At 45.1% G+C, this 26,455-nt stretch overlaps 1 protein-coding gene and 1 pseudogene across 7 annotated transcripts in view; both read left to right on the top strand.

Annotated features, from left to right (window-relative positions):
• Rec114 (REC114 meiotic recombination protein) overlaps positions 1 to 26,455 on the top strand; it is a 169,851-nt gene that overhangs the window by 57,606 nt on the left and 85,790 nt on the right. For 5 of the 7 annotated variants that reach the window (XM_011242821.2, XM_011242822.2, XM_011242820.2 and 2 more), the window contains exon 1: positions 23,538 to 23,714. The exons of 1 other annotated variant lie outside the window; for it this stretch is intronic. In XM_011242821.2, coding sequence (XP_011241123.1) covers positions 23,559 to 23,714 — 156 coding nt within the window. In that variant the 5' untranslated portion in view covers positions 23,538 to 23,558. Of the gene's footprint in view, positions 1 to 23,537; positions 23,715 to 26,455 lie in introns of those variants that run through there. One more of the 7 variants, NM_028598.1, reaches the window with a different exon arrangement.
• On the top strand, positions 13,832 to 14,356 carry Gm21183 (annotated as a pseudogene).

The raw sequence follows: 26,455 nt of genomic DNA, 5'->3' as shown, positions 1-26,455 counted from the left end.
TTTTGATCACCCAAGTAAAGCAGCCATCCCATTGGCCATCCAAGTCTCTCGCTGCTAGAAACAGCGCTGCTCCGGATCCCTGAGGTCTCAGGCCTTTGATTTCCTTGCGGTCTTGTTGTGAGTCATGGTAATTACACCTACCCAGACTTTGACAGGTGAGGTACTGTCCCTTGATTTGCGCTGTTCCAGAATTCTGTCATCTCACTGACACCAGGGACCCCAGTTTTGCAGAACATCTCTTACCATTAACCCTGGACCAAAGGCAGCCAACACTGGGCAACCTCACCAGCACATTCCTTGTTACTTTAATGAGAAAAGTGTCTGCTGAAATTTCCCAGGGAACATAATCAGCTGGAGGGAGGGTTTTCTGGTTTTATATAATGCGCTCGCTCTGGCATGCTTATCGTGCTGAGGCTTTGGCCACCTCCTCCGGCCTCTGTTAAGATACCTCCACTGTATTCTCCACCAACTGTCAAAAGTTCCAAGCTTCAAGAAGCCAATCTACATTAGAATCAGGTCTGGCTCACCCTGCCAGGATGTTAAATCCAAAACCCTAGGAGTGTGTGATACTCAAGAGCTGACCTTGACAATCAGCTTAGACCAGAGAGCAACTGAGAGAAAATGAGGCAGTGCCTGTGGGCTGTGCATATGAAGAGGGACCAGAGAAAAGCAGGGTGGTTTCCTTGTCTTGCTTCTAGCTGCTGAGTGTATTTACCCCTCCGGCAGGATTCTTGTTCTAAGAGATTTTTTTATTTTAATGTTATGTGTATTGTTTGCCTCTGTGTATGTTTGTATATCACATATGTGTTGACCAGCAGAGGACAGAAAAGGTGGCTCATCCCCTAGAGTGGGGTTACAGACAGTTGTGAGCCTCCACATGGGTGCTGGGAATTGAACCTGGGTCCTCTGGAAGAGCAGTGCTCTTAACCGCTGAGCCGTCTCTGCAGCCCCCACTGCACAGCCAGTGGGGCCATTCCATATTGGTTTCATACTCCAGCATCTTCAGGTTTAACCATGTGCTCCAGGGCTCCCCAGGAATCCTCCAGGCATTCGGCTCCAGACTGACATGGATGTATCCAGCTTTGTAGCTTACAGCCTCTCCAGCATGCAGCCCTTGCTACACTAGTCAGCCCTGATTGCTGCGTGAGCCACTGAGACAGTCCTTGTATAGTACATATCCCTTCTGTCAGGTGCATTGCTCAAGAGACCCCTGACCAAAACAGGGGCTCTCTGTATTGGTAAATCTTCTGTATCTGGCCTATGGCTGGCCTTCCTTGGTCCAACAATTTCAGAAGCCATGCCCATAAATGTTTTCCTCCATGTGAGACCTGCAGATTTTTTTGTTAATAATCCTTTTTATTCCAATCTTGCTCCAATGGAAGCCATGCTGAAGCCCGACCCAGCTCAGTCTAGAAAAGGTGGAAGTGGAAAGTTGTTTTCCTAACAAATAGTTGTATGGGGGAGGGAGCACATCTGCTGGCTCAGAAGAATCCAGGTGGTTTTTCCTCTTAAAAATTATTATTTTTTAATGTGTACAAATGTTCTCCTGCATGTGTGTCTGTGCACCACATGCATGCCTGGTGCCGGCAGAGGCCAGAAGAGGGGGGTCAGTTCCCTTAGACTATAGGTTCAGATGGCTATGAGCCACCATGCGGGTGCTAGAAACTGAACTTGGGTCCTGGGCAAGAGCAGCCAGTGCTCTTAACTACTGGGCCACCCTTCCAGTGTGGTTTCAGATTCTTAAACAAATAGCTCCATGCCACTGCCAGGTCCTTATCTCGGCATACCAGGACCCTGGCATTTCCCCCATGTGGGGCCTGCAGCTTAGGAAACTTGCTAAGGCTGTGAATCCATCTTCCTCTGTTGCCCTAGTTTTTTGGGGTATGTATGGGTGTGCCCATGTATGTGTGTGTGTGAGTGTGTGCGTGTGCTTAGACTGAACTTAGGTCCTCACACGGGTGAGTGAGTACTCTACCTCTGAGCCATTCCCTGTCCTCATCTTCCTTGGTAATTTGACCGCTCTTGCAATCAAAGTTTGACCTGATTTTTGAGCACAATTTGTCCTCCAGCTACAGAAGACAAGGATCACTTTGAACATTGTGATGCAGGCCCTGCAGCTTTCACAGTGTTTCCTGATGTGATACTAGTCTGATATAAAAGCTTGCTACTTTCTTCCTTCTACGTTTCTAAGGTAGATGACAATGGACAACCAACTCAGCCATCCCTATGTTTCCTCTGTTTCTGTATCTTTCAGATGCTAGAGTTATAGAATAAGCATGGCCTCTCCTCTGTCACCCAGCCCAGTCTATAGGAGAGGGCTTTAGCTATTATGATAACATAGCAGCTGGTATGATCACCCTGTGTCCTACTAGCTGCTGTTAGGTTAGCAGATGATAGAGTCTAAGGGTCCCATAATGAAGCGCTGTTTCCTTGGATCATTTTTGACACCAGCTTTTTTGGGGGTAAAAAGCGAATTTGCAAATGAATAGCTTATTTGATGGTGTTCCCAAACTGCAGTAGGATAGAGAAAGAGAATCTGGAAAAGTTCTACCCTGGCCCAAGCCCTTACCTCCCATTCATCACTAGCAAAGAACTGCTTCCAAGCGCCTTCACTACTCCCAGAACTTCCTTTTGTAAAGGTATTTTGTCACATCAACAACAACAACAGAAAAAAAAAAAAAAGAAACTAGAACAGGGTAGGAGAGAGACAATGACTTTCTTTTTTCCTCATCTTCTCACTCACAAAAGGTCAAAGTCCTCTGAGTCACAGGTGGGCACAGTAGGGCACCATTTGTTTTTGCAATCCTGGTGAGTGTGTCCTTGACGGTATACATGCTATAGGTTAAAATTCTCCACCCCCATCCCCACCCCCCACTCCACCCACACACACCAAGGAAGGTGTCAAGGACATTAGTCTCCCTTACTTGGGAAAATGACCCCTTGAGACTCTATTTGTTTGTACCTGACACTGAGATTGCTGCTCGAATTTCTCCTTAATGGTCCAGAAACCCAGACTAAAACAATCAGGCCTATGGGCTGCTCAGTGGATGCACGTGAGGTCATAAAAAGGACGTCAAACAACTTAAGATACCCAGCAAAGGTATCAATTTGACCAGATTTAGAAGCACCCTAGAAACATATCTTTGAGTGTGTCTATGAGGATGTTTCTTGAAAAGTTTAACTGAAAAGGGAAGACCCATCTTAAATGAGCGTGGCATCCTGTGGCCTGGAGTCCTGGGCTGAATAAAAGAAGCAGCAGCTGTTCTGATGACCAGTGTACATCCCTCTCTGTGTCCAGGCTGCAGATACAATGTGACCCGCTGCCACACACTCCTGTCACATGCCCTCCTGACCATGATACAATGTGACCAGCTGCCTCACACTCCTGACAGACACATGCCCTCCTGGTCATGACAGACTGTCCCCTCAAACTGTGAGCCAAAATAAGCCCTTCCTTAAATTGCTTTTGTATTTTGTAAATATTTGGTATTTTGTCACATCAACAAAAAAAAAGAAACTAAAACAGAGCAGGAGAGAGACAATGACTTTTTTTCTTTTTTTTCTTTTTCCTCTTCTTCCTCCTCTTCTTCCTCTTCCTCCTCCTCTTCTTCCTCCTCTACCTTCTCTTTCTTCCTCCCTCCCTCCCTCTTCCTTCCTTCCTTCCTTCCTTCCTTCCTTCCTTCCTTCCTTCCTTCCTTCCTTCCTCTCTCTCTCTCTCTCTCTCTCTCTCTCTCTCTCTCTCTCTCTCTCTCTCTCTCTCTCTCTCTCTTTCTCTCTTTCTTTCTTTCTCTTCCTTTTGAAGACAGGGACTCTCTATGTAGCCCTGGCTGTTTCAGAACTCAATCAGGCTGACTCACAGAGACATACCTGCCTCTGTCTCCATACATGCCTGGCTGGGAATGATTTTCAGTAAAGCTAAATGATAAGTATAATGCTGTTAAAATGGTCTGCAGAGCCAGGCTGACCATGGAGAAGAGTGGGCGTTTAACAGGTGTAACGCTTCAATTCTACAAGATGAGAAAGCTCTGGTGTCCCGCATTACTGTGTTTATCCCTAACGTTACTGAACTACATTTAAAAACAGCTAAGATGGTAAGTTTTATGTTCTATATTCTTTATTACACTGAAGAAGAAAAAAAAACGATACAAAGAAATTTAAGAACAGGGAGAGTGCTTGTGCCAAGATGCTAGAGAGAAAGGTGGATGTGAAATGTTATAAACCATCTCATCTCACCTGTGAGAAAACCCTGTTGCTACACTGGAAGAGAACGGTTTGGGAAAACACATTAGAATACTGACCAGACTGGTTGGCAGAATTATGGGTGATGAACTTCATTTTTCTAAACCTGCTTTAGTAATCGATCCCTTAGGATTTCAGTTTGAGAAATGGAAAACTTAGCTTGAACTCTCTCGAAAAATTAGGGAGTATTTTTTGGCTCATGTAACCGAGAGGGCCAGAGGTAGGGTGAGCGTAGGGTTGGTTCTGTTCAGAAGTGGCCTCCAGAGATCTGTAGGTGCCTCCTTCTGGCTTTCCTTCATGACCCCAGTTTAACCTCAGAAGCTGGTTCCCTGCCTGGTGACAGTGGGGCAGCAGACATGCCAAGTGCCACCATACCCACCCACCCTTGTCTTAAGAAGCCTCGGACTACTGATGCTTGAGTCTCCTTATCCATACCGTGCCTCATCTCTGCCTGACTCACCATTCTGATTAAACTCAGTCCAAGCACAGCCCACTCAAGCTGCTGGCCACCAAGGCTGATGGCCTATGTTTGATCCCTATCATGTACATGGTGGAAGGAGAGAACTGATTCCCACAGAGTCCTCAGATTTCTACACATGTGCTATGCATGCATATGTTCACACAGAGCAAAATCAATCGATTATGAAGTTACAGTAAGAGCTGCTTTACAAGTCTTTATCATACTGGTGATATGTAGAACGAAGCCAACATTCTGAAATCAGCTTCAATCTTATAATTAAAGGGGTGATATAAAAATATTTAATGAGTGCTACAGTACAGTTATGAATCTGTGGGAGGTATAACTTGTGATTGCACCATCCCACTTAAGCCACGGTCACATCAGCACAGAGTATCATATAAATCTGTCAGGTACCCTTAGCCCATCAGCATTGCTAGATCATAGATTCTGCCACCAGACACAGAGACTCAAGGGAGAGCACCACCGTCAAATACTAACAGAGGCACTGACTCAAAAAAATAAACATCAAATCCTCCATGGTCTGCTGTGGTGTTTAGTGAAGTTTGGCTGCACTGGAGACAAGTAACTAGTACCAAAGTGAGCTTTGTTATTTATAGACCCACCTCACCAGCCTTCAATGTTCACGTCTATAAAATGAATTAAGCATTACCTATAAAATCAGTTATGAAAACCTAGAGTATATTAATGTTTTCTATTACTACATCAAAATACCAGAGGTCGGGTAATGGATAAGAAGACTTATCTAGCTTATATTTAAGAGACTAAAAACCAAGATCAGGTGGCTTTCTTTAGGGTTTCCTTGTCTGTGTCATATGAGAGGGATGGCAGGGATAGCATCGTAGCTGGAGGACATGTGAGAGGGAGGGGTTATATGACAAAAACAGGAGCTAGAGATTGGACTCACTCTTTTGTTACAACATGTCCTCAACCGCTAGCTGAGGACCCACGAAAAACACCTGCATCCTTTCCTTCTGAGGATGGTGCCTCAATGACCTAACCATGCCCCCACTGGAATGGCCCAAATCAGAACCTCCAGAACAAGCTTAACTGGTCTGTCACTTGAACTGTAGCACAGTAGAAATGTCAGTAAGGTGTCTGGCTTGGGGCTTGGCACATAGTGGGGAGTTCATTAATGCTAAGGTACACTTACCATTATCTCAAGAGACCACAAAAACACCAGACATCTGAGGAGCTTATAAAGGGCTCTGAAGGCTGGTCCGCTCTCTGATTTCTGGAAAGAGCCACTGGCCTCTCCACAGCCTCACCCCCATTTTGGGCTTGAACCATCCACTCATCCACACTGCCCCTGTCTCTAAATGTCTCTAAATAGAACAAGCTGACAGCCACCAGTGTTGGCAACAGCTCTTCCTGAGCCACATTTTCTGACAGTCCAACCTCTACAAGCTGTTCATGAGTTATTTCCAGGGACAGTTTGATGTCAATCACATACCCCCTCAAGTGGACTGCACAGGCTAGGCTTGTGCCGGGGATCATGAGAGAGTGGAAACAACATTTGTTTCTTGGAAATTAGCACGCTGGTTCACGACCCATAAAAGGAAGCCGAGAAAAGAAATTCCTGCTCACGGGGCGAAAGCTATTCTTATCGAGAACCCTATGTGAGGCAGGCGCTGAGCCACCTCCTGAGTCCCAGCTAGAAGGCATGCAAGGGCTGAGGAGATGGCCCAAGGGTACAGCCATTGGAGTTAGGATTCCATCTCAACTAGGACATGGATTTATACCAAAGCATACAACCTTCTCTCTACTCTCTCTCTCCTGCCTCCAGACTGGGAGTCAGGTCTGACTGTAGGCTCCTGCTATGGAAACCCCATTCCCAAAGAACTCTAAGAGTAGCCAGCCCTCTCCTCCATCCCTGGACTCCAACTCCTCCTTTCAGAGACCCTGCCATGCTGTCTCTAGGTCTGAGGCCTAAACTCTTTTGAAGTCCCAGCCAGATGCTGCTTCTGTCTTTCTGTCTGTCTGTCTGTCCCTGGTGTTAATAACTCTATTTCCCAGTAGGCCATCTTGGTGTCTTCTTGAACCACTATCTCCACTCAAAACTGCAATGTATGCCAAAATGCCTGCAAGAAGGCAAATGGGCCAGGTAGTTTTATGTCAACGTGGCACAAACTAGAGTCATCTGAGAGGAGGGAACCTCAGTTGAGAAAATGTCACCTTAAGATTGGGTTATAGGCAAGCCAGTAGGGCATTTTCTTAATTAGTAATTGATGGGAGCAGGCCCAGTGCATTGTGGGTGGGGACACCTTTTGGCTGGTGGTCCTGAGGGTTATAAGAACACAGGCTGAGCAACCAGTAAGCAGCACTCCACCATGGCTTCAGCACCTCTCTCTAGGTCCTGCCTTGTTTAATTTCCTGCCCGGACTGACGCTGATGAGGTATCACTACACTGAAGTAGAACTGAAATAAACCTCTTCCTCCTCAACTTGCTTTTGACCATGGTGGTTCATCACAGCAAAAGTAACCCTGACAAAGACTTCAAGTAACAGAGGACATGGCTGGGAACATGGCTCAGTGAATTCCCAGAACCTGGTAAATCTGGCCCTGGGGGCTAGAATCCAGCACACTTGTGAGGAGAGTCACGGACGCTCCCAGGCAGAAATCAGACTCTTGTGAACAGTGTGGAAGGTGAGGACCAACTCCATGTATATACTATCATATGCATACAGCAGCACTCACACATGTATATACTATCATATGCATACAGCAACACTCACACATGTATATACTATCATATGCATGCAGCAGCACTCATACATGTATATACTATCATATGCATGCAGCAGCACTCACACATGTATATACTATCATATGCATGCAGCAGCACTCACACACGTATATACTATCATATGCATGCAGCAGCACTCACACATGTATATACTATCATATGCATACAGCAGCACTCACACACGTATATACTATCATACATGCAGCAGCACTCACACACGTATATACTATCATACATGCAGCAGCACTCACACACGTATATACTATCATACATGCAGCAGCACTCACACATGTATATACTATCATACATGCAGCAGCACTCAAACACACTCACACACACTCTATACATATACATCATATACATATATATATATGGAGAGAGAGAGAGCGAGAGAGAGAAATTTTCTAAAAGGAGGCAGGTACTTCTTACAAATAATGAAATTAAGGGTCAAAAACGCTAACTTGCCTCAGCCGGGTTCAAACCTAGGCATTTCAACTACAAAGTTCTGCCAGTATTTCTCAGAAGTGATGTTGTTAGTATTGGAAGCAGAACATTTTTTAATAATTGAATAATGTTTAGCATCTCTGGTCCCTGAGCAATAAAGGTCAATTGCAGGTCCAGGTCATTATAACAATTAAACTTGTCTGGCAGGGTGTGGTGGTGCATGTCTGGAATTCCAGCCCTCTGAGGGACAACGGCAGGAGGATCTTGAGTTCAGCTTAGGATATGTGTGGGGTGGGGTGGGGTTGGGGGTTAGGGCAGTGCACCCGGGGTTGAGAACTACTTAGATCAAACTGTTTCTCCTAGAGAATAAAAGGAGAAAATTTGCAAATGTGACCCTGAGTGTTGTCCCTGAGTGTGGAAACACATTTGCCAGTCTGAGGATGTGTGCTCCCATCCAGTCTATAACTCTCCTTCTGTGTGTAGCATGTGCATGCCAACAAATGTGGAACATGAGGTGTGCCCTTAGGAGTGCGTGGGGCCGAACCCCCCAGGACCCCTACCACACATAGTCTCTTCAGTCCTGATGCTCTTCCCTCCTAAATGCATCTCGCACCAACTTCTGCTCTGTACATCCCGTATCAAACCTCTTCCTCCCACCTGGGCCACTGCAGCAGACCGGCCTCTAGGGGCAGATGTGGCCAGCTCGCTGTCCACATCACCACCAGCGTGATCCTTCTGAAAGACAAATCAGACCATGCCACTCACTTCCCGTCTTGAATTCCTCAGACGCTGCCTTTCTAAGTAGTTCTAGAAGCGGAGCCCTGTATCTCAATGAAACCTTCAAACAGAGATACCATATGTACAGCAGATAGACGAGGAACCATACTGTTGAACTGTGTAGACTACTCAGGAAGACATGTAAGGTCTTCCATAGTATGTCTCCTTGCCTAGTTCTACAAAAACTTGTGTATGTGCGTGTGTGTGTGTGTGCATGTGTGTGTGTTAGTACACAGCGCACAAGTGTGTGGTTGCTCATGTGTGTGGTTGCTAGAGGCAATGGCAGCTTTTGTCCGCTCATCGGTCTGGAGCTCACCAAGTAGAGACCAGCCAGTGTGTTCCGGTTTCTGCTTCCCCAGTACTGGCATAGTCACCATGCCTGGCTTTAAAAAAAATTTTTTTTTCAAACATGGGTTATAAGAGATCCAACTCAGGTTTTTATGCTTGCAAGGCAACTATTTTATCAACTGAACCATCTCCCCAGTTCCACAGCACCATCTCTGACCTTACAGAAGGAAAATGGGAGCTGAGTTTGAGAAGACTGGAACCAAACTGAGTTCAAATCCGTTCTCACTTACCAGCTGTGCAAAAGGACATTCCTTCACCTCTCTGGGCCTGGGTTTTCTTAATGATAATGTGGGCCTGGTAATGCTGAATGGGGATTCTTTTAAAAATGAGATGAATTTGTATGTGTGAAGCACATAGGGTAGAAGGACTCCCGGTATGTAGTAATCGCTCTGTAAATGTTAACTCTTTTGGCCTTGCTTATACTTGACCTTGAAATGCCCCAAATTTCTGCAAATGACCTGAAGTCAGAAGCTGCTCCAGCCTCTGTTAGGTGCACACTGTATGTGTGTATGGTCAGAGTGCAGGGCTTGGCCACTGGAGATGAAAGGAGCCTTATGTAGAAACACAGAGAGACAGGATCTTGCATCACCAAGCTGTCCAGGGCACACGGGAACCCTTGGCACCAGCATGGCAAACAGCTCCTTTCTTCTTTCTGAATGTTGGCTTCATCATCCTTCAACTCTGAAAAGTAGACAAACTAATTTCATTCTCTAAATTCTTGAGGGACTAGTTCTGATTGGCTAAATCTCTTTTCCAATGCCACCTAATTGGGTAAAGCTCCTTTCTGCCTGGCTATTTATAGGTCATTAACTGTGAGGAGAAAACCTCTAGCCCAATCAGCATTCACCATCCTTTAAAGCCTGAATTTGCTTTCCTTGTAGCTGAGCTGGTGGCAAGTTGAAGGGGCTTGGTGACAGTTCTGTGACAGAGCATCCTGCAGCCACTGCCTGGACATGGTCCTTCCAGTATCTCTACCTGACAAGCTTATTTTCCTGCCAAGTCTCCCTTCAGTAGCTCATCCTTGATTCTTCCAGGCAGAACCAGGCACTTTGTTTATGTAGTCAGCGCCCAGGTGCCTTCTCCCTGTTAATCCCTGAGCTTCTGCCTTTCTTTCCACAGGAGCTCCTCCACTATCTCTAGCATCTGGTACATAGTGAATGGCTAACAAACGTTTCATCAGATGAACAAAAACCACCTAGCTACATATGTAAGTGATGACAGATTTCAGCTTGCACTTGTTGTCTTTGTCAAAAGCGTGATTCCCTTTCAAAACCAAGACACGTTCAAGCTGAAGAATGTGTTTGTTGGTGTTTATTGTCTGTTTGACACAACCTAGGTCACCTGGCAAGAGGGAACCCCAACTGAAGAATTGCCTCAATCACACTGGCCTGTGGGCAAGTCTTAGAGAACGTGTCTTAACTGATGATTGATGTGTGAGGGCCCAGCCCACTGTGGGCGTCACCATCCCTAGGCAGGTGGTTCTGGGCTGTGGAAGAAAGCCTGGTGAGCATAAGCCAGGGAGCCAGCCATTGAGCAATGTTCCACAGTGCTTCCTGCCTTGAGTACCTATCGTGACTTCCCTCAGAGATGGATTGAGACCAGGAAGCTTAAGTCAAATAAATCCTTTCCTTCTCAGGTTGCTTTTGGTCAGAGTGTTTTATCACAACAACAGATGGGCAACCAGTAATGACAGGATAGCAGGAGAAATTGATTTGAGGTGGTCTTCCCTCCCTTCCACCTAGGGGCATCATTCTCTCACATGTCTGATTTCTCTGCTCCCTCGGATAGAAATGTCCTTTGAAGGCACCCATACCCACTGCTTCATCTGTCTGGTCCCCTACTGATTTAGTCCTTTAAATGTTGACTTCTCAAGGAACCACTCCTAGACTATCCCCCTCCCTATCAGTTACATATCCCTTCAGCTCTGAGCTAAGGCTGAAAAACATACTGTGACCACTTTCATGTCTATCCCAGAGAGAAGAGACTCATTTCCTTATGTCTTTTTGACCAGAAAAAAAAAGCAGGCAAGGAGAGGGACTCGCTCATTTCTATAGTTTGCATCCTCCCAGGATGGTCCTCAGAACAGCCCAGGGACTCAGGGTGCAGAGTAGCTCCTTCATCCAGAGCAGCAGAGCATCCCCAGGCTGTAACTTGGAATTGGAAATGTAGTTTTGTTACAACAAACCTTCTTTTCCCATTGTGTTTGGCTCAGACTGAAGCTATTTATTTTCCTTTTTAGCAGTTTTGGCAATTTTCCAGAGCCTATTTCAACCCACTAATGGAAATGGGGGAATCCAAAAACACTCACTAATGTGCCACCTGTGGACAGCTGAGACCCATGGCAAACTTTTCAAAGTGCTTTTTGTATGATTGCTTTGCCCAAATAAGGTCTTTACATTTGGATGAAATGTGAAATTCCTCTACCATCCTGGCTTTTTTTTTTTCCGTTCTTTTTCTACCATTCTGCCATTTTAAGGACTGAAAAATATAATTAAGGAAAATGCTAAAATGTTGCCAGAGAAGCTTTCTTTTTTAATGCAAAGAAAAGCTCCTTTTCAATGCTTGCTAGCTGGAAAATAGTTCTGTCTCGTGCCATGTTTGGAAATAAATTCCAAATGTAACAAAGACTTAAATGTAAAACTGAAATGAAAGGCTATGAAAAATGAAAATAGTCAACAAAATTTAAGACATTAAAAAAATCATGGTGCTGGAGAGATGTCTCAGCACTTAAGAGCTTTCTGTACAAGCAAGAGGGTCAGAGTTCGGCTAGCCAGCACCCATGTGATAGGCTAGGCATGATAACATTCGTCCCTGGGACCTGGGCACTGAGGTGGAGAGAGGATTTCTGGAGCTTGCTGGTTACCAGCTTAGCCAAAAACTGTGAGCTCCAAGTTCATTAAGAGACCTGGCCTCAAAAAAACACAGTGAAGACTGATAGAAGAAAACACCCAGAGCCTTCCTCTGACCTCTGTGCACCCTCTCACAAGCACACACACACACACACACACACCTTCCTCCCATATGCACACATCAAAAAAAATGACATAAAGAGAAGAGGTCTGACTGCATTAACAATGAACGATATCTGAGAAGGCTGTGAGGGCTGGAGGATGGGAGGAGTGCTGGGAAATGCTGTCTGCAGGACTTGACGCAATTGTTCCCCTCATGAATTCACCGCAGCCATGCTTGCCCACAAAATGGCGAGCCAGGAGGACCTGTGAACAGGGACAGCCTTTGCACTGAGTGGGTTAAAATGAAGAAAGAAGCATGAAGGTGGAGACCGGGCATGGGAAGTGTGTCTGGAGTGGTGGGAGGGGAGGGATGGGAGTGGATAGCGTCAAGATAGTGTTAACATGTACGCAGTTGTCAAAGAAATAAAAGCCATTTGAAAAATCTGAGTATCATGAGAAAACAAAACACTGGGGAAAGTGACAATATTTGTAACATAATTAATAGGTACTTAAATAGCATCCAGAATGTACGAAAACGTGCTATAAGCAAATAACAAAAACATGGAACCAATAGAAAGTGAATGAAAGGGATAAATAAGCCATTCACTCGGTGGAGGGAAGCGGTGGGAGTGGGGGGGGGATGGGGTGGAGGTGGGGGTGGGGATGGGCATGACACACAAAAGGATGCCCCTATAATGCGGTGATTAACTGAAATGATAATTAAAGGAATGCATGTCAAAAATAATAATGGGCCCTTTTTAGTTACTGTTTTGTTGCCGTGAAGAGATGCTCTGACCAAGGTAACTCTTATAGAAGAAAGTATTTTACTGTGGCTTGTTTGCAGTTTTAGGTTAGTCCACCACGGTCATCACGGCAGGAAGCACACAGGCGTGGCCCAGGAGCAGCTTCTGAGAGCTTCACATGCTGGTCTGCAGGCAGTAGGCAGAGAGGAGAGAGACGGAGACACAGTGAGAGACAGAGAGAGGTTGGGGAGAGACTGGGCCCTGGCATGAGCTTTTGAAACCTCACAGACCAATCCTAGTGACACACCTCCAACAAGGCCACGCCTCCTAATCCTTCCCAGATAGTTCTGCTAACTGGTGACTAAGCATTTAAATATGAGCCTATGGGGCCATTCTCATTCAAACTACCACAGGTCAAACCTGGAGTTTTCTATCTACACTGTGGACAAGTGTTATCCAGTGTTACTTAAATGGGAAGGTAACTTGGCAATTTCAAGTGAGATTAAAAAGTTAGCACACCAGTGCCTCACAAATACAGAAGTGGATGCTCACAGCCATCCATTGGGCTGTGCATAGGGTCCCCAATGGAGGAGCTAGAAGAAGGACCCAAGGAGCTGAAGGGGTGTGCAGCCCCATAAGAGGAACAACAATTTGAACTAGCCAGTACCCCCAGAGCTCCTAGGGACTAAACCACCAACCAAAGTGCACACATGGTGGGACTCAAGGCTTCAGCTGCATATGCAGCAGAAGATGGCCTAATCAGACATCAATGGGAGGAGAGGCCCTTTGTCCTATGAAGGCTCTATGCCCCACTGTGGGGGGATGCCAGGACCAGGAAGCAGGAGTGAGTGGGTTGGTGAGCAGGGGGAGTTGGGAGGGGGATAGGGAGAGAGTGTTTTTTGGAGGGGAAACCAGGAAAGGGGATAACATTTGAAATGTAAATAAAGGACTGGAAGACTGAGGGTTTCCACCCACCCTCTCGCTCCCCACAAATTGTAGTTCTGGTATCACTCTTGCTACTGCTTTCCATAATGAAGACTGGGTCCTATGCCTTCGCCAGACTTCTCGCTATCAGCAAAGAGTTGCTTTTGCCAAAGAGATTAAGATGTCGAGAGAGACAGACTGCGACTTGGGCTTCCTGTCTCCCATGATGGCCTGTCTCCCTGAGATGACCCTTCTGATCCTCTGTGTGATTTCTGGTATGAGCCATCATGCCCAGTTCATGCGGTGCAGGAAATAGACCCCAGGGCCTATATATGTTAGGCAAGCATGCCACCAACTAAGCCACATCTTCAGCCTGATAAGAAAACTTCGTTGACTTCAGATGCAGAAATGAGACCTGAACCACTGACTGTGTGTGTGAACCCTGGGAGCCCTGTGTTTTCCTGTATGTTGGATCCCAAGACATCGCACACAGCCACCTCACTGTCCAAACCCCAGATGATTATGTACAAGACCAGTGCCAGCCAGTACGGGGCCTTCTCGCCCAGGCTCTTCTGTCCCTGTAAGTACCAGCCACAGAGCAAGCGTTTACCTCAGAGCAACCGGCTTTTATCAAAACAACAGCCTAAATGTTGGCCCTGACTGAACCAGAACCATCAATTCTCCTAATTATCAACACACACTATGAAAATACATCCTTCTGACAATTAAAGAGAAAATGTCCTGGGGCAGTGTAAGTTTCTAAGTCTAGAACATTTTGAACATTTGAAATTTAATAACTTTTAATAAAAAAAGATACAAATTCATGTTCTAAAAATACTTTTAAGAAATAAAAAATTAACTGGAAAAAAAAGAGAAATGTAAATAAAGAAAATATCCAATTAAAAAAAAGAGAGAAACTTAAAAAAAAAAGTTAGTACACACGACCCAGCCGCTCTCCCTGATTCATATGCCAGGCAGGGATGGGCAACAGCTTAAGGAAACCTAAGTAAAAGGATAAAGCTTTGTGGTTCCCCCTCCCACTTTTCCCTTCTGTAATAGTGAGACTTAGAGAACCTTTTTTTCCTTTTCGCTTATATTTCCTGAAGCAAAGGCCAAAACATGGTCTTTCCTGCAGGATTGCAGTCATCCTGTTCCCCACTGAGGAGTGCAGCCAGGACCCCTGCAGATGCCAGCTCTGTGGAAGCTCAGCACCTTATCTAGACTGCTGAAGCTTTGGCAGCTGCAAAGCCTGGCCTATACTTTGAGCCATCTCTGGGTTACTTATAACCCTAATGCAATGAAGAGGTTATGTAAATACTGCTGTTACTATATTGTTTATAGAAAAGTCTATACATGTGTTTTAAAAACAGTTTGTATTTTTTCTCTTACTTGTATCTGTGTGTGTGTGCATGTGTGTGTGTGTGTGTGTGTGTGTGTGTGTGTGTGTGTGTGTGTGTGTGTTTTCCTGTGCCCATGAGTACAGAGGCTGAAGGATAACCTGGGTGTCATCCTAAGGAGTGCCATTTACTGTCATTTGAGATGGTCTCTCACTGGGTTGAAGTTCACCAAGTAAGTCAGACTGGCCAATGAGCTCCAGGGATCCTTTTGTCTCTGCCTCCCCAACATTGATATTACAGATACAAGGCTTCTGAACCTAGAGGTTTTTGTTTGTTGTTGTTGTTGTTGTTGTTGTTGTTGTTGTTGTTGTTGTTGCTGCTGCTGCTGTTGCTGTTGCTGCTGCTGTTGTTGCTGCTGCTGCTTTGGTTTGTTTGAATGTGTATGTTGGGCATCTAAATTCAGCTTCTAAGTTCTTGCATAGCAAGTACTTTTCTGTCTGAACCATGTCCCCAGCTCCCCATATTTTTATGTACTGTCTTGATACATAGCATTGGCTCAGATCTGTCACAAGGCCCATGCCACTGTGCACAGCATTGTAAGTGGATGCTGGTGTTTCAACATAAGTCCCTGGGCTTGCAAGGCCAGTGTTTTACTGACTGAGTCATTCTCCCCAAGTCCCAAATGCACAACTTTTTTGTGGCCACGTAATACACACTAAGTGAAAGTGCTACGGAGAGCTGATTGATCGTCACTGTTTATGGGGGTCTGCTCTGTATCATCACCACGCGTACTGGCTCGGTGAATGAACGCCAAGCTGCTGCTCCTCAGGGAGATGCAGGGTTAGCCTGTCACAAGCCCAGGTCACCAACCAGCTACTATATGATCCTGTTTCATGTGTATTTCTGTTTAGCTACATTTTTGTTTAGTAACATTTTTATTCACTTGAACTTACCTGAATGAAGTTTAACCAGCATACATATTTTTTTTTCCTGTAAAGACACACCATATTCCTGTAGTGAAAGCATGTGTAGTTCCATGCACGGGGTTTGTTTTAAAAGTGAATTCTTAATCAAAACAACAAACAACAACAACAACAACAAAAAACAGTCCCCCAAACATAGCAGAAAGCATACTGTAAAACAGACATATGCTTACAAAATGGAGGTAAAATCCTCTGTCTGACCTTCCTAGGGGACTGTAATCTCCTTGAAGGGGATTACAAGGAGCTGCCTACCTGCTGTCTAGTGTGACTGTTTCCAGAAGTCACACACTCAGGGCTGAGTGAGGACAGGCTGAGCTATATGAGCAGCAAACCCTGGGTCCTGTAAGCTCTGGGACGACGCGCCCCCAGTGTGGCAGCAGAGGCCCTGTGAACACAGGGCGCAGAAGGGTGGACTTTTATGTCTTGTGATAAAATTTATACAGCATGAGGTTCATTATTTTCAAGATTTCCATTATAATGTGCCAGGCAAAACTGTCTTCTGACCTCCAAATGCACTCTGTGGCACATATGCGCATTAACAAATAACATATAATTTTATATATACATATATAATTTTCCTGAAGGAGGGGATTTTCATTCTAAAAGTACATTGGGATGCCCTCAAAGACAAAGTGTTTCGTGCAGGCAAACAGCACAAGTATCCCTGATCACCCCCAGTGGTCGCCCTAAACCTGACCTGCCAGCTTCTCTGGGTGCTTGCTTAACTTCTGCTGGAGGTGTGGTGTGCCTTCAGTGGCTGCAGGCGAAATTATTCAAATTATCTCAACAGCGACAAAGCTCAGAATGCTGAGTCACTGTCCAACACAGAGCCTTTTCCTTCAGGGTGTGTTCATCTGTCTGAGGTGTGAATTGCAAATCTTAACCACCCCAGTCTACTATAGAGCTGGGTAAAATGATTTCTCCTGGGATGGAGCAAGGCTGAAAACAGGCAGTGTATCAAACTGGACTAGAGTTCTAGAGGGGTCTATTCACTCTGCTCCAGTATTTGACAGTGTAGGTGACACAGTTAGAAACATCCCAGATAGAACAGCTACCAGGGAAGATTTTCAGATGTTAAATTTCCACTTTCCTGTTTGCTCCGTTACATCCGGATATTAGGATAGGAAGAGTGTTAGCCATTTCCCCCAGGTTAGCCCTTTGCACATTCAAGGTGATTTAAATCATCCATTTCTTCCATATTAATATCTGCAGCCCTTCACCAAGTTGAGACCGTGCCAGGTTTTTCTAATTTCCAGGTTTCTCTGATTCCAATTCCTTCTATGCTGGTTGTGAGTCTGTGTAGTCTTTCTGTCCGGCTTCATTTTATTTCCTCTCTCTGGTTCTAACACAGCTTTGCAAAGCGTACTTCCAAATGTACCAGCCGGTGAGCACGTTTCTAACTAGCCTGTTATTCTAGGGACTTTTAATGAATGGGCAAAGTCAGTGTTAATTTCTTTTCATGTTGTGCCAATGAGCTGCAGCCTGCAAACAAGTTGGAGCTGTCTGTGTCACCCTGAAGTCCCTTCAATTACCTGCAGTAGGACAGCTGGTCCTTGCACATGAAAGGGTAGAGTAGGAATGAACATAATTGCTTTCTAGCTGTGATCATGAAGTTCCACGGGAACACCCCTCCGCACGCAGCCACCTGGGGTCTGACATTATGGAGACAGATCATTGGCTATTGTGATGAGAACAGGGTTTTATGGGAAAATCCCCCACTGCCACAGACCAATGCTCTGCGTTTCTCAAACACCCTGTGTGCTGTAGCCAGGGAACCCAGCAGGCAGAGCAGAGGTGCAGATGTCTTTGTCATCCTGCAATGCAAAGGACGTGAGGACACTGAAGCCATCATTTTCTTTGCTGACTTAGTATCCTCGGGAGAAGGGATGCCTAGAGTTCCTAGTCTGTTTTGAAAAGGACATGCCAGATTCTCAACTACTTCCCCTTCCTTCCTTCCTTCCTTCCTTCCTTCCTTCCTTCCTTCCTCCCTCCCTCCCTCCCTCCCTCCCTCCCTCCCTGCCTTTCTTCCTTCCTTCCTTCCTTCCTTTCTCCTGCCTCCCTGCCTCCCTTCCTTCTTTCTGGAAGGTCTTATGTAGTGTAGGCTGGCCTCAAATTCACTATATAATCAAATATGACTTTGAAGATCTGATCCTCCTGCCTCTATCTCCTGAGTGCTGAAATTACACCATGTGCCACCATGTCCAGTCAGTTTTTGGGGGGAATAGGGAATTCAACCCAGTGCTTTGAGCATATTAGGCAAGCCCTCCACCAAACCTTGCTCACTTCTCTATGTCTCATGTCACCTGCAAAATAGTTACACATAAAAAGAATTAAAATGACATTTAGTGAAATAAATCTTTTTCTTCCAATTTCTGTGCTTTAATTTTTCTAATAACCATTTCAGAGGAGGGCCTGCTGTAGAGAGCTAGTGTCCTAAGCAAATTAGCCATTATCTTTTTCAGAGCAGCTGTGACCTTCTACAAGCAGCCCTGGAAAGGGGCCTGGTAGATTGTGGAGATCCCCTCATGAAAGGAGGAGCAGGAAGGATGTTAGACTCTCACCTACTATCTCAATCCCTCCCTGCGGCACCTCCCAGCTTGCTGCTGTAATGTAATTCTGCCCCAGTTGCGTTTGGTCCCGTGGTCTGGAAGTGTGGGGATGCTAGAGTGTAGAGACTATGGAAAGGCAACTGGAGGGAGGGCTCCATCTCTGTAGCCATGGGGAAGTTGTCATCTATCACCGGGTGAGACTTTCCACCATGATGTGGCTGCGTTGGGATCACTCACATTTCTATGGATGTCCCTTTACCCATGATCTACAAGAAAGCATAATGAAGTCATAGGCTTACCAGCTCAAACTTTGGTCTGTCACTGGTGCCTTGTCTGAGAGGGGGGCAGTTTTGTTTTTTTGTTTTTTTGGTTTTTTTTTTTTTTTTTTTTTTGGTTTTTCGAGACAGGGTTTCTCTGTATAGCCCTGGCTGTCCTGGAACTCACTTTGTAGACCAGGCTGGCCTCGAACTCAGAAATCCACCTGCCTCCCTCCCGAGTGCTGGGATTAAAGGCGTGTGCCACCACACCCAGCAGTTTTTTTTTTTATTACATCCCCCATCCATGAGTTTATGCAATAGGGTGATTCGTTAGCTCATAGTCACCTGTCATTCAATAGTCTGGGTCACCAATTCTGCCGTGGAGGCAGCAGTTACACATGGGAGGGCCTGCAGCTCTGAGAATGGTTTTTTCCTTTCCTAACTCCTCTTTCACCATCTGCTTGTCTGCAACTGTATTAAAACTAAATCCGAAGCTCTCATTCCTGTTTGTTACCATCTCAGTGTGATTGAGAAGCAGAACCTGGGGCAGACTCAAATCCAAATAGTTCATTTGCGAGGTGATCCCAGAAAACACTGAGAGGGACGGAGAAGGGAGCTAGCCATAAAGGAATCATTACCAACCTGAGCTGCATTCCACTAGGGAATGCTGGGAGACAGGGTATTACAGGAATCTCAGCATTATCCCACCTGAGGGGTGAGGAGGATAAGAGACAAATAGATTCTTGGGACATAATCAATAACATATTACCTTCTAAAAGTAAAAGTAAAATCCTGTCTTGTCCACAGTGAACAGGGTGTGCTGCTGTCAGTTGCTCCTTATGCCTTCCTTTGTCCTCCTGTCTCAGGGTCAGAACTCTCTAGTGTGGGCACGTGATCGTCCCAAAGAGGAGCTGGGCTTTTATCCCTATCTTACGTGGGATATAAATCTTTTCTGCATATGCATGTGTGTAGGCACACATGTGTGGGGTGTGTATATTGAGCATATGTATGGGTTTCTGTGTGTGGTGGGGGCACACTTGTGTGGGGTGCATGTGTATCGGGGTTTGAAGCTGATGTCAGCTATCTTCTTCAGTAACCCTTCACTTTATCTTCAGAGACAGCTAGGCTCATGGCAGTATTTACTACTATAAGGAAGGTTTGTATGAGAATATTCATAACAACTGAAAACAAAAAGCCTGCTGGAAAATAACCCAAATGGTGAACAATAAACAGAGTGTGGGCTGAGCTTGAAGGTCAGCGGTAGATACTTCTCAGCATGCACAAGGCCCTGGCGTCCATCCCCACAGCACTGGGATAATTTTTAAAAAGGAAACTGTGACCTAGCTATACAATAGAATGTTATTTGGTACTAAAAAAGTATTGATAGAGCCCAGAAATGAAATTACACAGAACAAAAGAAGCAGATATAAGCTGGGGGCTTGGCAGTGGATGTCTGTAATACCATCCTGGGAGTTGGGGGCAGTAGAGTCAGGAGTTAAAGGCCATCTTTGGTAGAGATTAGCCTGAGCTACATGAGTTTCTGACTCAAAAAGGAAAAAAGAAATAGTAGATGTAATGGGTGTATAATGTACATGTTCACGTGTGTAAAGTCCTGGGAGAGGATGGCAGAGCTGCAGTGATCAAACTTAGACCAGGCTAGCTGTTTGTTTTGTGAGGTGGACAATAACTGGGAAGAGAAAGAAATTTAAGAGTTTCAAAAATGTTTCATATCTGTTTTTGGGTAGTTGCATGAATTATACAGGTAGTAAGATTCACCTAATTGGCTAGGTGTGGTGGTGCACACCTTTAATCCCAGAACCCAGGAAATAGAGACAGGTGGAGCTGAGAGAGTTTTGGGCTAGTCCCGTCTACATAAGGACTGGTAGTCAGTTCCAAAACAGGCAGAGCTACATAGTAAAATCCCTATCTCGAAAATAAACCCAACACAAAACACAAACTTATCTAAACATCAGAGATCTGTGCTTTTTTGTTGCATAATATTTATTAAACATTTGACTTGTATCTTTTTTCAAAAAAAAAAAAACCCCCAAAAACAAAAAAGACACTTTGGCTGTTAAAAAGATGTAATGGTTTGCTCAGTATTCTGACCCCCTCCTCCCAACCCCCATGCGCGCAAGCCTTAGAAGAAGGTAAAAACCTACTGAGTTTTACTCTCTACCATATCTCAAGCACCTTCCACAGTGCTGGGTCTCCAGGTTGCTCCAGTGACTCTCATTAATACTGTAAGTTTGTGCAAGCTCCCAGGCATTGGGCTGTGGCTTTATCATAATCTCCCTCTGCAGGCCTGGCCTGCTCTTGGCAGATGAGGGTGGCCCAAAAGCTGGATGCAGGTGTATTGTCTAGGAAGGGAGTTTGCAGGTGGGAACTCAGCAGGACTCTGGGTGTCCTTGGGCACTGACAGGATCCCAACTGTGAGCCCCATCTGTTCCTGTGAAGGGTGTCTGACAGCAGCTGCAGCCCTGGACCTGGGAGGTGAGTGCCCCTGAGACCCAATGTCAGGCTTCTGTTCCTACGCTCCCTTCCTGTAACAGGCCCATGAAAAGTCACTTTAACTCTGGACAGAAAGGATCCCACTTTACAATTTACACACATCCCAATTTACAATTCACCAAGTGTTTCCTCCCATAAGCTCTTATTTCATCTTGTCATGGTCCTGAAATGTTTAATGACCCTATTTTACAGAGAGGTTGAGTGATTTCCCCAAGGTCACACAGCGGGCAAGCCATAGACCTGGGATTCAAACCAAGCTTTTACTATTTACTACCACACTAAGCACAGTACTGCTGTGTCATTTAAGGACCAGCAGAAGCAGTTTCTAAAATCCGATCCTTTCCGTAAGCTTTCCTGGATGAACAAGACTGGTATATAACAATTTCCCCTTGCTTTTAATCCAATTTATCTTATTTGTCTTGGAGAGATTTATCTGCCTGGACCACCACTATGGATGCCAGTTGCTGATGCAAATTTCCACATTCTTCACTGCCTGCCGAGTACAATCCACACTCCTTCATGGCTGTTGTGTGCTCTTTTGCCCCAAATCCCCTCTTCTTTAAAACGGGGCTTTGCTTCCTAGAACCTATGCTGCCACCTCTCTACTCAAGCCCTGTCACACTCTACACCACAGGATGCCAATCTCCTCATCTTTCCTTAGGAAAGCCCACAGTTCTTCCATGGCTCTGCTGTCCACTGGGCATGTAACCTTAGACAAATGAGTGTGTTTGCACCATGCTTCATCTTCCTTACTAGGTCCCAGAGGCTAGATGTGCATCTGAAAATAATAGGTAACCATTTCTGTAATCAATTGCTGACTAGTATAGTTTGCTTTTGTTTTTGTTTTGTTTTGTTTTAACTTATTTACTTTGTGTATGAGTGTTCTGTTGCATGTCCACCTACATGCCAGAAGAGGGCATCAGATCCCTTTAGAGATGGTTGTGAACCGTCATGTCGGTGTTGGGAATTGAACTCAGGACCTGTGGAAGAGCAGCCAGTGCCCTTGACCACTGAGCCATCTCTCCAGCCTTAACTAGCATAGTTTTTTTTGCACACTACAGATAGTTGATGCTTTGTAGTGTACAATTATTACCACTTTCCCAAACATTCTCTAAACATTAACTGTGTAGTCTATAAACTGTTTCCATTGAGCCAGGTTTGATGGCTCTTGGCTACAATCCCAATATTCAGGAGGCTGAGGCAGACTCATCTCAAGTTTCAGATCCGCCTAGGCTACAAAATGAGGTCTTGTCTCAACACATAATAAATAAATAAATAAACCTCAATTTTAAAAACTTTAAAATTTTCTATTTCTTTTTACTTCATGTGTTTGGTTAACACAGCCTCCATCCTCTGAATGCATTGTTCTGATTTGACACAGATTGTATAAATACCAGATTCTTTATAAGTGGGGCTGACATATGAAGAGACCGTGGAGTCCACAGTTGTATTTGTGCTCTGCCATTCACTGGCTGTGCCCATTGATAAACCACATCTGCTCTCCGGAATGTATTTTGCCACCATCAGTTCTGGGGTGTGTGCTTCTTTAACTGGCTACAAGGTTGTTGGGAGGATAAATGAAATTACAGCTGTGGAAATTTTTTGCTGGCTATAAATCACGCAGAAATGTCATCTGCTTGCTGTTTGATGGGGGCACATTCTCAGATGCTTGGCCACCCCCTACCCATCTGTGCCTCTCTTCTGGTGACAAAAGGAAGGAGAATGTTCTGGGGTACGGTTGATGAGCAAATTGTCATGGTTCCAGAATTGCCCTTTCCGTTGTGCTGGATTTGAGGTAGGATGTGAAGAGACGCCATCATCTGTGATACTGCTGTGAGGACAGAGACACCCTAGAGAGCCGGTCTAGTCCCAGGGTTTAGTGGTTATGAGGAAGTTGGCCAGTTTGAGAAATCTCTCAAGGCTCAGGCAGATGAACGCTTGCGTGGGCTGCCTTGAGAGAATGTGAAGACTCCCATGATGGTGCTGAAATCTTCCAAATTGTAGGCATAATAGCCTCACTTGCAAGCAGAGTGGAGACAATCTCTCTTGGACGCCCACCATTAAAAAACAAAACAAAACAAACAAACAAACAAACAAACAAAAAACCAAACAAAAACAAAACCTAAAACCAGCGAAGACCACACTTCCGTAGTGGAATCCTCTGCTTCCGTTTTGGAGAAGCGTGAGCTTTGAGCGCCGTGCTTCCTGATTGGCTAGCTGATTGTCGTCAGCTATCACGTGGAGGCGGGCTTTCCAGGACCTTTGACAGGCATGTCTGAAGCGGGAAATGTGGCCTCCGGCCTCGGACTTCCAGGCGAAGTCTCCCAGTGGTCTCTGAAGCGCTATGGTCGCTTCATGCTCTTGGACAACGTGGGGTCCCCTGGGCCTAGCTCGGAAGCTGCTGCAGCGGGCTCGCCCACATGGAAGGTGAGGCCTGAGGGCAGGAAGGATGGGCAGCTGCCAGATCCCCAGGGGAGGAGGGGCAGACCCTGTCCAGCAGCCACATAGGGCCTGTGCAAGGACTGGAGGGAATGACTTCTAACCCAGGAACTTTGTGTCTGAGTAGGAGTAGGAGGTATAGTTGTAACTCATTTCGTTTTCAAAATAATTATCCAAGGGTAAGATAAACACTCATATATTCAACAATTATTGATTGAACATGGATTGCATGCTAGACACAGTTCAGTATGCTAGAGATGATTTCGCATGGAGCAAGTTCCAAGTGGTCTGTGCTGTTATGAATGGTTTTGTTTGCTTTCTTACGGTATTGGGGATCTAAGTGCCCTATCCCAGAGCTATGTCCTTCGACCCACTGATCCTAGTTTTCTGAGGGCATAGTATTTACCCAGATAGCCATGTAAATTGTAGCACGGATAATTAAATCATTCACAGCTAAATTGTCATGCACTTTGGTAGTCAAGCACCTACACAAGACTAAAGTTGAATTCTACCTGTTTTTATTTTGGTACAAGGGTTGGACTGAGGCCTCCTTGTGTGCTAAGCATGTGTTTTACCACTGAGCAACACTGCCAGCCCCTAAATCTAGCACTGATGTTGGATTTCCATGTTCTTGGTTAAGCTCTTAGCTTTTCTGAGCCTTGTTTATTGTAAAAATAGAAATGTTATGTTTAAATAATTGTGATAGAGACAAAACAGGTGTAAAATAATGATCTTACTTCATAGTGTCCTCTGTGGTTTTTAATGTGTTCTTGGATAGCTGTGGGTAAGATAAAATAGAGAAATGAAGGTGTAACATGTGAAAGGCTCCAAATCTGAGGAAACCCTAGCAGGTCTGGTAGAGAGAGAAACCAAAAGGTTGGTGCTTAGGGAACCCAGGGAGTGATGGTAATTGGTGAGGATGTCTGGACAGGAAGATGGGTGTCTTGTGAATATTATTTTAGAAGCCTATAGGGAAAGCCATAGGAAAGGTTTTAATCATTCTCTTCTTTGATAAATCACGCTGTCTTTATAGATGGAATTAGAGGACAGTATCAGTGAGTTCGGGAAGACAGAAGATAATGACACCTCGGGCCTGTTGGGAGGTGACACTGTAGATGGGGAATGGGACGGATAATGTGGAGGATAGAAATAAAAGGGCTTGGTGATTGATGGAATGTGAGAGGCGAGGGCAGAGCCATTCACTTTCTGGCAGAAGCAACTGAAGGGAAACAGGATGCAGTGGAGGGAAAACAGATCAGAGACGTCAGATTCGCTTGTGTCGAGTTTAACATGTGTGAGGAAAAGCCGGTTGTACTCAGCTGAGTGGAAATGTTCCGGATTCAGCCGGTCTGGGCTGGAGGTGTGAAGGCATGAGTCAGCCTCGGGGAGGTGATACAGTCATGAGGTTAGTGGAGAGTCCATGGCCTAGTCCCAGGGTAGTGCAGCAACTGTACGTCACCTAGAAGTGCCAGAACCTGGCAGATTGACAAGGGCCAGAGAATTGCAAAGTACCTGGGAGAATGAAGGGTCACTAGTGCTAGAGGGAGTTCTCTCAAGAGGGAGAGAGAATGCTTGCTTAAAGTTTGTGGAGTGGTACTGTCAAGTATAGGAAAGTAATGGCGGTGGCCATTGTATTTGGCTGTGTGAAGGTTATCCGTGGTCATTAGAAAGAGGGGTTTGAGTGAGGGAGGGGTGTAGAAGCCAGACTGATGTGGATTGAGAAGTAACTGAGGTGAACATGAGTCTGAGCCAGGCGCACCGTTGTGAGAGCCTCGGCTGAGAATGTGGATAGAAATAGAGTGTTGTGAATTATTCATAACATTCTGGAATATTAGCGTAAAGGGTGCTCTAAAACTTGAAATCAATCTATTTAGGCCCATTTTAAAAATCATTAAATACTTTGTTGTGCTCTTGTGGAACTCTGTATCCTAAATAAGATATAGGGCAAAAATGCAAACTGGAGTGAGGAGAAGTTAAGTGCCGGCGTGACGGATCTATAATTGGATCTTATAGAAAGCCAGGGATGTTAAAGGACACGTTTGACTTCCAAGACTGCTCCAGGAGGCTCCCTGATAATTTCTCCTAACCACTCTTTAATCCTTTTCAACCCTTTTCTCTGTGTTGGGTGCGCTGGCTCAGACTTGTGTAGGTAATTCTTAGATTGCAGCCCAGAGCATGGCCATTTTGGCCATTTTAAGAAGTCAACCATTATTACAGTTTTTACCTTTCCTTTGCAAAGCTCCTCATAATTGCTTGTAAGGAACAGCACTTTTCAGCGGCTTTCAAATGCTTGACACAGCACCATGGCCACAGTGGCAAGAGATGTGGTTGGCGTCTGCACAGCTTTTGAAAACTGGACATTTGTACCTTGCTTTGAATCTCTGCCCAGCCGTCCTGCCTGCTGTGGTCAGCTTCAGCCTAGGTCTGTCATGTTTTCCTTTTAAATGAAAGAGAAGTAAGATTCGTTCTGTTTTATAGGCACCATGACTATTGTATAAAAATCCAAGTCCCATGTGAATTTCTTTAAAAAAAAAAACACTTGGCTTGGTCCCTATAATAAAACTATGTGTTAGGTGAAATGCAGAACTTTATTATAATAAGATAGTTCTGGTAGATTTTTTTCTCCTATGGCATGTTTCAAATTCAACTGTTAATAAACCTATTTTGATTTTTTAAGTCCCCCCACCCCCAGAAATTATGGAGAGTCTCTACTCTCTTGGTTCCATATG

This window comes from Mus musculus, chromosome 9, assembly GCF_000001635.26.
Source record: "Mus musculus strain C57BL/6J chromosome 9, GRCm38.p6 C57BL/6J".
In the NCBI taxonomy this organism is placed as follows: Eukaryota; Metazoa; Chordata; class Mammalia; order Rodentia; family Muridae; genus Mus; species Mus musculus.
This window is presented reverse-complemented; position numbering and strand designations above follow the sequence as displayed.